At 45.0% G+C, this 12,624-nt stretch overlaps 1 protein-coding gene across 1 annotated transcript in view; it reads right to left on the reverse strand.

The window, feature by feature from the left end:
• Nucleotides 1–1,722: 1,722 nt before the first annotated feature.
• Disc1 (disrupted in schizophrenia 1) overlaps nt 1,723–12,624 on the reverse strand; it is a 292,801-nt gene continuing 281,899 nt past the window's right edge. The window contains exons 12-13 of the mRNA XM_013504736.1: nt 10,375–10,492; nt 1,723–1,932 (exon numbers count right to left, since the gene is read on the reverse strand). Of these exons, the coding sequence (XP_013360190.1) occupies nt 1,793–1,932; nt 10,375–10,492 (258 nt within the window). The 3' untranslated portion in view covers nt 1,723–1,792. The remainder of the gene's footprint in view (nt 1,933–10,374; nt 10,493–12,624) is intronic.

A 12,624-nucleotide genomic window follows, 5' to 3' on the forward strand; every position in this document is an offset into this window, starting at 1 on the left:
TCCATCCCTGGAGGGACCAAAGAGGCCCTTATCTGGAGCACACTCAAGGTAATTATTAACTTCTGGAATTTTCAGACCCTTCATAACCTTGCACAATTATTTCACAGTGGTATCTGATTAATACAAAATACTTGGGCTAGTGACTAGTAAATGCCTTGTGTCCAGGAAGCTGTTCAAAAAATACACCAAAGTAGGAATTTGTTACTGGCAATGTGGTCAATCCTGACTTTCTTCAAGTACTGCTTCCCTGGAATTAAAGGCTTGAAAGATTCCAGGTGGCAGTACTTTTTAAGACATGATTATAAATTTAGGAATTTGTTCTGTTATTGAAAAATCAAGTCTGGCGAACAAATTAATTATGTGTATGCTTCAAATGTGCAGTGTGTTTTCTAAAATGCAGTGTGTTCTCATGTTGAGCTTTTGCTTTGTTGCCTGGCCAAGTGCTGGCTTAAGCAGGAGCTTGTTCTGCTTGACAAGACAGAGGTGTCACACAACACAGAAGGCCGAACAAAGCACCAACCACCTTCTGGAAATGACCATGTGACCAGGGACTGACAAGAACTGTCTCCTGTCCATGGATCCTCATGGTGGCAGCAACATCACTGTCCTTGCACATGCAAATGGGAACAGAAGTGCAGAAGGACCAACACCCACTGAAACTTCCCAGACTGCAGGTAGCCGCAGGCTTACCATGCTGGGAAAGTTGGGTTGGTCTCTTGCACACAAGTCAATGATGCAAGTCAGGGTTCACACGGAGACCTCCCAGGGACTGCAGTACTGGCCAACCCATCACTGGGGGAATGAGAAAAAAAAAACCATTAAACTCTGAGGAAGTTAGAGGTTGAACAACACTGAGTGGGCTTCTCCACATGGCTCCCACACACAGGCATGCTGATGTGCATGGAGGTCTCCACACAGAGTTACGGTACACGGCAGTTACCTATTGTCTGCAGGGCATTCCGGGGGCACTTGGGGAATTGAGCCTGAGTGTGCCGCTTGCTTTGCAGCCATCATAGCAAGAGTCCCTGCAGAGCCAGAAAAACACCCCAGCAGGGCCTGCAAAGCCTCCAGGGACTGCCGCTTGGCCTATGGAATCGGTGCCTCATAGTGAATCCAGCCTGGCACTGGAACTGGGGTCCACAATGTCGCTGCCTGGCAGCAATGGAAACAGTTTCAGCAGGAAAGGGAGAGGCTCACAGGTGGGGCAGTCTCCTGCCTCCTCCATGCCCCTGCCCACTCCCACCATCCTCTTTGCCAGCGACTTTCTTCCACGCTGGGGGTCCTTGCTATAGATGCAGTTGCTGCCACAAAAGCCCAGCTGGCTGCTGATGGCAGGGATTCCGGTGCCCTAAGAAGTTTCCCAGGACAGCGGTCAGCCACAGGAGCAGTGAGGTGGAGGCTGTGACCCCAGGCTGTGGGGCTCCCTGGCTCTCGTGCTCACAGGATGCAGCAGGTATGCAACCCTAGTCTTCAATCCGGTATCCTTTCCACTGGATCTTGATCCAGGAACTATCATAGTTGCAGCAAAAAGCAAAACAGTGCTGGGAAAAGAGACACTGTTCCAGTAGAAGTCACCCCGAACTGTTCAGTGGGGGCTGAGAGGAAAAGATGCTCCCACAAATGACATGGGAAAGGAACTTCTGAGTGACATTTGGAAGCAAAGTCAGCAAATTGCACTCTAGTATCCCAATTTCCAGACTTCTCATCTCAGTTCAAGAGAATTAAGCCAGGCACATCCGTGGCGAGGGGAGTCCATCCAATGACACAGGGACCATCTCCTTCTCTAGCCCCTTCAGGGCTGCACTTCCCAGGGTGCAGCTGCTGCGCTGGAGGCCCCAGCTTCTCCTCCTCCCACCTCCTTTGCTGGCTGGAGCTGCAGAAACATGGCCTGCAGCGTCTCCTTCACCATCTGGAGCTGTCCCTTGAGGGACTGTGGGTGCCGTTAAGGAAGAGTGGGAGGGGACCTGGTTTCCACAGCCTCCCGGGGAAGCAGGAGAGCAAGCGTGCCTGCTGGGAGTAGATGGGCTCTGCCATCTAATTGCAGTTCCAAGCTCTCCCAAACTGTAGGAATTAAATATTGATACAAATTTTACACTTCTTTTAAGAGGGATTGCAATTTTACCAGGCCTGGGGTCATTAACTATCTCAAGTATGATTTTCAAAATGCAGCAGGAAAGAGTCAGCTCCCAGGCTGAGACAGATGGCCAGATCAGATGCTCAGTGCTGCATGGTTGGTGTGATCATACTGCCGCTAAGCCCTGAGCTAGGGTGGGCGGCTGTCAGACCCAACTGCTCTCACTGTGGAATCAAAGCCTTCTCAATAAAGCAGGACTTGGGGCCGCTGTGACTACAGAGAGAACATTGGACCAGCTTACGTCAGGTGTGGTGAACCATTAACCGTCTGGTTACCTGGGGCAAGCTCCTTCTAAACTAGTTTTTCACCTGAAACAAGGACTGCAAAGCCCTGACTGTAAGCGTTGTCCTCACTCAGTATGTTCTAGACACCAGTAAGGTGACCCAGGATTGGATGGTGAGCAAGGAACCTGTTGTTTCTGAGTCAGCTCGTTGGGATCTTCTTAAACTGGTGAGTACTTAATCTTCTGACTCATAGAGTTGTGTCTCACATAGAGAAAACAGTCGCAAGAAGCACAGCAAATAGTAAGGCGGACAGTGAAAACTGCTGTTCTTGTAAGGAACAGATTTTCTTCGAACATTCACACAGAGGAACATTCACCAACAGTGGTTTTAGTCAGATTTTAGGCCGCTTCTATTTGTATCTGTCCTCAAAACAACCCTAAGACAAATGCAGGATAAGAGCTGGGTCTAGCAAGCAAACTGATGCCACCTCATCTGCATATAAGAGTGGAATGTGTTCACACCACTTAAACATGTTTAAATCATCACAGAACTCAGGCCATTCAAATATTCTAGTCAGACATGGAGGAAACAAAGGTTTGGGAAAAGCAATATGCAGAGATCTGACTGCTTACACGCTACCTGCCCTGCAGTGTTCCATCCAGCTCAATGTAACCACCATGTCAAGAGAAAATGACACCTATATGGTGTGACTGTAGAAAGCTTTCCCCTTCCGTTTTGAACAATGAACTCCAGAGAATACTGGGGATTATGCAAATGAGCCTCGCCCAAGCAGAAACGCTGAACTACCCTGAGCAGCTTTTCAGCCCCTTGAAGTTCACTGGACTCATCATTTGTGTCATCTACATACATCTGCTGTGCTAGTTCACTGCTTGTACTTGAACTTGAGGGCAATGAGTGGGGTAGGGAGAATGAGAGATGAACGATCCAATATTTCCCCTCCTTTTCCCCATCCCTTCCCTTTCTGATTCCCTCCCTTCCTACAGAAGTTTTGTTCTCCAGTTCTCCATTGGACAAATCTACTAATCTTTACTAAAAATACATACAACTTCATATCAGCAAAAAGCATAAATGGTCCCAGATCGAATACCACACAGCAATTTATCACAAAGTCTGCACATTTATAAAGAGCAAGCACAGAGCTCAGGTGGTTGATGAATGCTGACAAACTCCTGGGACTTAATTACCTTTGATACGAAGCCTGGAACTACACACCACTATTTGTAATCTGCTAAGTGATGACAAAGGTTTCTAGAGAAAGAAATTAAACCAAAATGTGTTGTTTCTTAGAAGAAAACTCAGAAAACTTCTAATACTGGTGGATGAAACTGAGAAGGTTGAAGGGAAAAAGAAGCTACTAAAGAAAGAGTTTAAATTATATAATTAACAAATCATCCCCTCCTAGGTTAATCTCCACTAACATACCCAAGGGTCAAAAAAGGGGGGAGATTTGAAGATACAAATCCTCATGAAGCTAGGCAGTTCATTTCATCCTTAACTGTTCCATTCATGAATCTTGTACTTTCTTGTACTTTCTTCATAGGGTTAGAGCTTTAAAAATTTTTTTTTCTTGTGAGAATATAGTGTCTTTTGTCCATTGTGAGGAACCGTGAGATTTAAAGTTTATTTCTTAACACAACAGATATAACAAGCATCTTAGGCTCTGACAGAGCAAAGCTAACCATCAGAAATCCTGTAAACCTCATCTAGTGAGTTTATGATCATTAAAATAACTAAACTCAGTTGTATTTACAAAACCTCTCTCTAACTAATCCCCCATGTGATTCCTTACAAAATAGAAGTTCTAAAATATTTTGGATAACTTCCAACAGTCTAGGCTAAACTAGAGCAGAGAAGAAAACCCAAGATGCAAAAAAATTTTACAGGATAATCCTAATTTTACACAAGAGTACAGCGGTAAGCCATCTATAGCTAGAAAGCTATTTCAGGAGGACACAGAGGTGATTCACATAGCGGCATTGGGAGGGAGATGCGTTTTGTTTTTTTGGTTTTTTTTTTTTTACTTTTCATAGGTTTGCAACAGTCACAATGAACATAGATTACTTTCACATTTAAATTAATCCATTATAAAAGAAATCACTTCCTAGCCAAGATCTTGAGGCTACTAAGCAATAGACCATGTAGAGCTAGAATCTGATTTAGCTTGTCTGTCCCAGGGTGCTGGGCTCCCAGTGAAATAGAACCATGAGGTTCCCAGAGCAGAGGGGTCTTAGCACTCCCACAGTGAGGAGCGGCTTCAGTCATCCCCAAGAGGAGCACCGTGGCTCGGACAGGGCAGTGCCTGTGAGGTGACAGCAGTGGCCAGAATGACATGTTCTGAGGATGCAGCCAAGGACATGCGGCAACATAACGGAAATTGGGTGTGGACAGTGGAAAGGGCATGAATAACTCCCTGATTCTCCGTCTGAACAAATAACTGGGAAAATAGGCCTGCAGTATGTTGAAACACAGAGGGTGTATGTGGGTTAGTGGGGAGGGGCTCAGTATGGGACAAAGGATACCGGAAAAGCCTCTTGGCCAAAGGCTAGTCATGTGCACTTGGAGGTTACATTGAGCCATATACAGTATATTTTTAAAATATCAGCTAATGCAGCAAGCTCACAGTTGAAGCCCACTGGCATATTTGACTGTGATTTCTGTCAAAGGTCCTTCTCCCAGCTTCTCACATCTAGGGGCAGAAAACATTCCCAAGTAGCTAGAGCAATCCACCAAAACTCCTGCTACCTTAGTCCTTCAAGCTGCGGCTGGAAAGCTGAACCAGACAAGAGTCTTCAGGGACTGTGGTGTTTACGCACGAGCCTGGTGTATTTTCACATTTTCTTACTGATTTGCAGTAAAATAAACTTCCATTTGGTACAGTGAACCAAGATCTTCTGTCTACAAAGCAGTGGAGTAAGGCTAGAATCTGCTTTTCTGATGCTAATACAAGTTTATAGTTGAAGCCAACTGACATATTTGACCTTGATTTGTTTTCAAAGGGCTGAATAAAGTACAAGTCCAGTGTTGCAGGCTTAGGCATCTGTAACGGAGGGCTCACAGCCTCTGAGCAAGTATAAGAAGAGCCCCAAAGGACTGATGAGAGTCCTGGTACCTGTGCCCTAGGAACCTGGATGACTAAGTTGGAAGTCCCCTGATAGACATGCCGCCAGGCACCTGCGATATCTTAAGGAAATTCACGCGTTAATTGGGGTAGACTACCTACTTACTTGGCAAATGCATGACCTGCTGAAATGTCAGTGCTGAAGATCAGTAAGGGAGTGTGGCTGTGAGGCCCCCAGGAATACAGTGGTGACCTTTGCGGAAAACCTAGGAATTCTTCCAATGGAGCCTTCCTTTTCATATGAAAGTTACTGCGTATTTTATTGTCCATGGACTTTCCTAGTGACCACTCTTTTTGTTGTTGCACGGGGGATAGAACCTGGTCCTCTTGAATGTGACACAGTGCTCTCCCACTGAGCTCTGTCCCTACCCCCACTTGCTTTCTAAATTTTGAGACAGGGTCTTGCTAAGCTTCCCCGGTTTGCCCTGGATTCCAGGTGTTCATTCCGATGGCTCAGTCAAAAGTAGGTCTTCAGCTCCTCTGACCTAGTTTGGTTTAAAAGGAGACAAGGGTGTATGTAGCCTTTGAAACTGTTTTTCATTTGTTACTTTCTTTTTTCTTTAGCAACATGCTTTCCTCTGTAGTCACTATGGCCTACAGTACTGGGAAACATACCACATAGAAAAGCCAGAGGTTAGGATCAGTAATTCTGAGGGGCGAAGTGGGGGGAACCGCCCATTCTGAGGACCTGGATCGAACAACTCAGTAGGTGCACAGGGGGCCTCTGTATTGTCTACCTCATGCCAAGACCACCATGTTGCCCAGGCTAGCAGTAGATAGCCATGTGTACACTTCCCCCTACTGCAGTCTGCCCCAAACTTTCCACTCAAGCCTAGGTGGGAGTCAAGGGGAAGCTCTGTGTTCCCCACCCTGCATCCACCCAAAATTCCCTAATGCCTTAAAGAGCAGCCTCACTGGTCTTACTTTTCTTATCTGTAAGGTTCTGAGAGGAGCTTAAGGTCTTCACGATCCCTCTCCCAGCTCTTCAGCTCTTAGGGCAAAAAGCATTTCCCAGGAGAGAGGAACAATTTCCCCCAAACCCTTACTACCTTTGTTCCTTCAACCTACGCATTTGAAAGTTGAACCAGACAAGAGCCCTTGAGGGGCTGGGGTGTTTATGCATGAGCCTGGATGTATTTAGAGTCGTTGCATGCATCAAACTCACCAAGACTAATCAATTGGGCGCCACGCATTCCAAATGAGCAGAGAGAATAGAATTCCATAAGGGCTTCTGGACACGGATGTAAATACAACTGCAAATAGAATTAGTCTGTCCCCACCTTGTCTGTTACTCTCAGGCAGGCAGATCTGCCCTGGGGGTTTTGAAATATGCCCCAAATGTGCAAATCCCAGCTGTCTTTCTTTTCCTCTGATAGTGAGAAGCCTGCAGAAGTTGACAAAGAAGGAAATGTGAAAATCCCCGCTTAAAAATCCACCTAAACCTAGCAGGTTTTTAGTTAATATATCTTGAACATAGAAGAACCATTACACATTCAAACGGTTTTTCAAAATGCAACTGCTAATTAGGACCCACAATGACTGTGAAATTGTACTCCAGGCTCAGGCTCTTGCTCCTGGAACCTGCTCCCTGGCTGTGAAGTCGCACTACTGGTTCCTTCCTGGCTCCTGCATGAGACCCTCCTGCAGCCTGTTCTCCCAATTAGTGGTGCAGACCCTTCTCAGACACCTACCCGGTAGCAGCTGGCTGGCCGGGGCTCTCATCTGGTTGTGCTATATGTAATTTAGCAAGCCTGTCAGGGCCATGAAGAGACACAGCCCATCCCCCCACCCCAGATTTGTTAATCCAGCATCTTTGTAAAGAGACTCCCAGCAGGCTGCCAGTTACTGTGACTTTAAACAGGATGCCAGGAGGACCTGTTTGGAAACTCCCGGCACTGTACCGCCCATCACTTGCCTGTCCCTCTGTGGGGCCACCCGCCACATGCACGTGCACACACGGCTTATGCAGATGCTCTGTGCTCCTGCTGGGAGAATGGACATAGTGGACTCCAGACACGTTATCTCTGGTGGGCCTACACTGACCACACTCCATGTGGACTTGGATTAATCTTGCCCCACTCACTGCCCAGGCAGCGAGCTTAATGGCACAACAATACAGCACACTCCCTATGTAGCTCTTCTGTGTTATAGGTGACAAGCTACTCCTTTCAACCACTCTCAACACTAAATCTGTGATCAAAAATGAAAATACAAACCAGGCAGAGTTTGGCAGGAGGATCCTGGCAGTCCTTTTGAACCTTGAGGTAAGTTCTAATCTGAAACAATGGCTTTGTTTGTCAGGGAGCCCCACTGAGCCGGGTAAATATGAGGCACAGTGTCCCACTCAAATCTAAGTGCATGAGTTTAACGATGCCTTTGTGTATTTATTCTCAATCACTGATGCAGACACAGCCTGACCTTCTAAGGAAAGTCGGGGTTGAAATCCATCCCGAGGAATGGACTGTATTTGAAGGGGAGGGGGCGCTGGCTTAGGTCTTACAAAGACCAGTGGTTTGACAGCCCAGCCCTAGTTTGACATTTCCTCATTTACCTCAGCATGGATCAACAAAATTCCCAAAGGCAGGGAGACCTCAATAGGGGAGCTTTGCGGGGGTGGGGTGCTGAGATTGGACCCAGTGACTTCACACTGAACTACACCCTCAGTCCTTTTTTATTTTTTATTTTGAGACATTTGCTGAGTTGCCCAGGCTTGGCTCAGATTTGTAATCCTCCTGCCTAAGCCTCCCTGCATGCAGGGATTATAGGTATGCACCACCACACCTGGGTCTAGAGCTTAAAATTTAAAGTGACTGTTCTCTCTACTGAACAGACCTATCCCTTCACGTACAGGCATAGCTGCCTCCTGATGGGCCACGTGAAGCCAGGGCCTGGGCCTGGGTGGTTCTGGACTACTGACCTGCTATGTTCTAAGCCTCCATTTTCCTGAGTCTAAAGCAGGGACAGGAATCTTTTCCTACTTATAGCAATTAAGAATTAAATGACTTCTTTACATAAACCATGATGGGACTACTGACTCCTTCCAGCATTTATTACAAGGGGACTGAATCCACCTACCTTGAAACTGTGTGTGTGCAAACAGGGTGCTGGTGACGTTGGGACAAAGAGGCTGAGAACAGTGAGATCAATGAATGGCCTTGGACGCCAAGTGCTTGCTGCAGGTGAGGACTATGTTAAACACAGGTTGTGCATACAGCTTCTCTTCACTCTGTAAAAACTTAGAAGTGCTCGCAACTATCCCCATGCTGCAAATGAGGTTGCCAATGCTCCATCATTTGTCCCTGATTCCATTCTACTGAGCCTGGCTCATACTGGCTGTAGAAAAGCCACAGGGTCTCCTTGAAACGCTGTTCAGCGCCTTCTCAGCCTCCTCTCCTGTCCCCAGGCCTGGTAAGGACAACTCCCTAGAATCAAACTAATCTTCTAGAAAGTTTCAAAACAATAGACCAGTACAGACTCTGACTGCAGTGTTCAGAACAGCTCCTGGGCCCTCCTAGGTCAAGGTGCCTCCTGCTCAGGACCCTCACATGCCTGGCAGGGTCTGGACCCTCTGCAGGCCTTGGCTTCCTGAAGCGCGTGGCTTTCATGTGCCCAGAAGTAGCTGCTGGCTGTTAATGGACATCATGGCCCCGTAGGAGAGCTTAAACCTATGGCCCCCTGAGCATGTGAACAGCAAAAGATGTCATTGTTCTTTCTGCTGCTCTGAGGCAACTTTCCACCAACAGCTTAAACACTGGTTTTGTAAGAGGCAGAAATTAGAAAACAGAGAAATTCTTAAACATGTACCTTGAACAATGTGAAAATGATTGCTGATTAAATTGAAGAAATATCTTGCTAAGTTTAATAAGCAAGGTCAAAAATGTAAAGTTATAACAAGAAAGGAAAGAATGTTGAATTCATCATTAAATCATTTATCTGAATACTTTTGATTAAGATTAATCCTTAACTATTCAAAACTACTTACACACAGATAAAGTATAATAATCACCGGAACTCTAGTAAGGTTGCAACGGGAAGCAAAGGTCAAAATAAGTCTCCTACAAACACATCTAAAAGAAGTCATGCCAGTGAATAGAATGAATGAATGAACAGGGAAGTGGTTTTAGCTAGAAAACAACAAATTGTCATTTAATAACCAGAAAGATACAGGATGGGTGTACTTACCCCTTTATCCAGCTATGTACCCTTTCATCTATCCTTAGAGAAACTCGCCAGTGATACACCAGGTCCCCTGGTGTGCAGAGCCTCACATGGATATACCTGACTAACATACCCTCCTATCACCTTGCTTACTGCAGCTTGTTTTGACACAGATGTTTGTGGAGCCTGAACCCTGAGTCTGATGCAAGAGAATCCTATGATTCAGAATAAAAAAGGACAGAGTTAAGCTTAACTGTGTGTATGTGGTTAGACACTGAAGAGGAATGATCCAAAGAGTCATTAGCTTTGATACTGTACTGCCCGTTATGTGGAAGAACTGTATGATGAAGAAATTTAAGGACGGATTTGGGTTACTTGGTATTTTTAAAGCCTTTAAGAAAGTGAGCTAGTCAAATGCTTTGTTCCGATGATTTCCCAAAGGCCATATGGACCCGACTTCATACCCACTGAAACTCCATTTTGCTCTGACTTCATTGTGTGTGTGTCTGAACTTTGTGGTTACCTTTTAGCGGTCAAGCTTAATAATCAAAAATATTGAATTGCTTAATGAGAAACAAAGAGAAAATATTGCATACTGGATAATCTCATGCCATAATTTGTTTCCATTCACTGAGGCATATGGAAATGGTGCAATTTTTTAAGATTTTCTTTTACAAAATAACCTTGCAGGTGCCTCATCTGCACGATGAAAAGGATATGAATGAGGTCTTCATCTTGACTATGGATCGCTGTATGAAGCTGATCTTCTAAACGCAATAACATCTTGTCTATGCCTTCACATTTTTCTCCAAGTTCTGTAGAAAGGATGTAAGATTCCTGTCCAGGGAAAAAGAAAGAGTTCATATGTAAGCTATAGAATTTTTAGGGCTATCAACACAGACAGGGCACACAACTACACACACAAAAAAACCTTCCCAGAATTGCACTCTCAGCTTCTGCACCCCAGCAGGGATCATGCTGGCTCTTCTGACTCCCCAGCGGGTTGTCCTTCAAAAGATGAGAATCAAATTCAAGCTGTTACTGAATGACAAGCTATGTCTACATAGTTCCATGGGTCCCCCATTATCTGGTCATTTCAAAGTAGGACTCCCAGTCCATCAGCTCCCAGAATGGATCCATCAGAGGGAAGCCAGAACTTTGCAGCTGCATTCATGGAAAACCAGTAATGTAACAGGTACCCTAACAAAGGAGGTGGGCATCATATCCCAGGAGCGCCTGGGCTGACCCAAACAGTCATTTGAAGGCCAGGAACCTGACAGGGCACCCAACTTTTGTCTGCACACTGGCCACAATCTGAAAACCTATAAAAGCGGGGATGGCAATGTCTTGCTTGCTGCCAGTCCTACCCCCCACTCCCACTTCCTAGCTCCACATTCCTCCAATGTTTCCCCTTCAAACGCACCTCCCACAAATGAGCCGGAAAGGCTCTGACTCTGCTCAAGCAGGAGGACTGCCCTTCAGTTTTATCTCCTTGACCTTTGCCCCTGGGCCACACCACTCATGGCTTCCATCACTGCTCCTCTTGGATGTGCCCTGCTCCACCCTCCTCTGAATGTGCCCTCCTTCCTTCAAGGCCCCAGATGGTGATCCCACCTTGTACAGCACCAGTTCGGATATAAGCTATGTCACTCAGGTGACTGTAAATTCCCTTTGGAGGGCCAGGCCTGGGTGCTCATCCCAGGACCCCTCATGGAACAGCTGGCATATAAAGGGCCATGGATTCTTAATAAATTAGAATAAACAAGGCCAAGAAAACAGGAAAACTTAGAATGAAGGAGCAAAAAAAGCATCAAATGAGCTCAGAATTAAAACTTGAAATGTAAAGAAAATATTTTGCAAATTGTGAATAGCTGAGACTCCTAAAATAACTTTGCACAAGGGAAAGTATCAAGATATGCATTCAGATTAAGCTTCAAGGTTACTACAAAAGCTACAACCAATGCCCACCAATAACCAAAAGTGCCCAGGTGTTGTAACGTTAGAATTCCTTAGATACCATGCATAATACGATATTATACTCAGAGTCCATGAATAATAATTAAACCCAGATAGTACTTTGACATTTGCTCTATTCACTCTGGAATGCTTTAAAGTTTAAATTCCAAATGGTCAACTATGTTAGAATAAAACAGTACTAATGGGAACTGTAAATAACTATTGTAAATATTGGAGAGGTCTCATGTAATGCAAGTAACTGTATATACAAAAGACAAGAAACCTAGTGACAATGTGAGGACACATGGATACAATTAAGCAGCTTTCATGTGAAATGCAAGTGCAGGTTTGCTCAAAATTGACTACAGCAGTGATGAGAAGACAGCAAACACATGAAAGTCATAGATATGTATATATTTTACTGATCCTGCAAGTAATAACATCCTCATTCAGAGACGTGGATGAAGGAGAGAGATGTTACACACAAATAGAGACAATGGGCAAAGACTAAGACCACAATCGTGCATGACATCAGTCAGACATAAAAAAAGGAACTGGAGAAACATGATGGATGGTGGGGAAACCATGCATCATACACAAAGGAGAAAAGTATAGAACTAATGGGAAAATTATATGTGACTGAGAACACGTCTGAAGGGAGAAAGGCCATAACGTTAGATCAGAAGATCAGGAGCTGAAACATTCTTAAACAACATCAGAAGACTGAATCTTCATCTTAAAACTGCAACAGATATGAAGGCAAAGCTCAGTTAAACAAAGATACAATATAGCTTTACACATCCCCCAAACATGTAGGCCCTGTCTGCTTTCCTTTGAAAACTGTGCAGACTGATGGTGATGGGGCACACTTTGGAAAGCAGTCTCACTGAGACCATGCACTAAGCACTTACACTGCTCCTATCCTATGGCCCAGTAATTCCATTTCCTAGAATCTATCAAAAAGAAACAATTTACATATTTAAATTTAAGTAATTTAGTCTTTGTTTTATATT

The sequence above is a fragment of the Chinchilla lanigera genome, unplaced genomic scaffold (assembly GCF_000276665.1).
Source record: "Chinchilla lanigera isolate Chin_1 unplaced genomic scaffold, ChiLan1.0 scaffold00091, whole genome shotgun sequence".
Taxonomy (NCBI): Eukaryota; Metazoa; Chordata; class Mammalia; order Rodentia; family Chinchillidae; genus Chinchilla; species Chinchilla lanigera.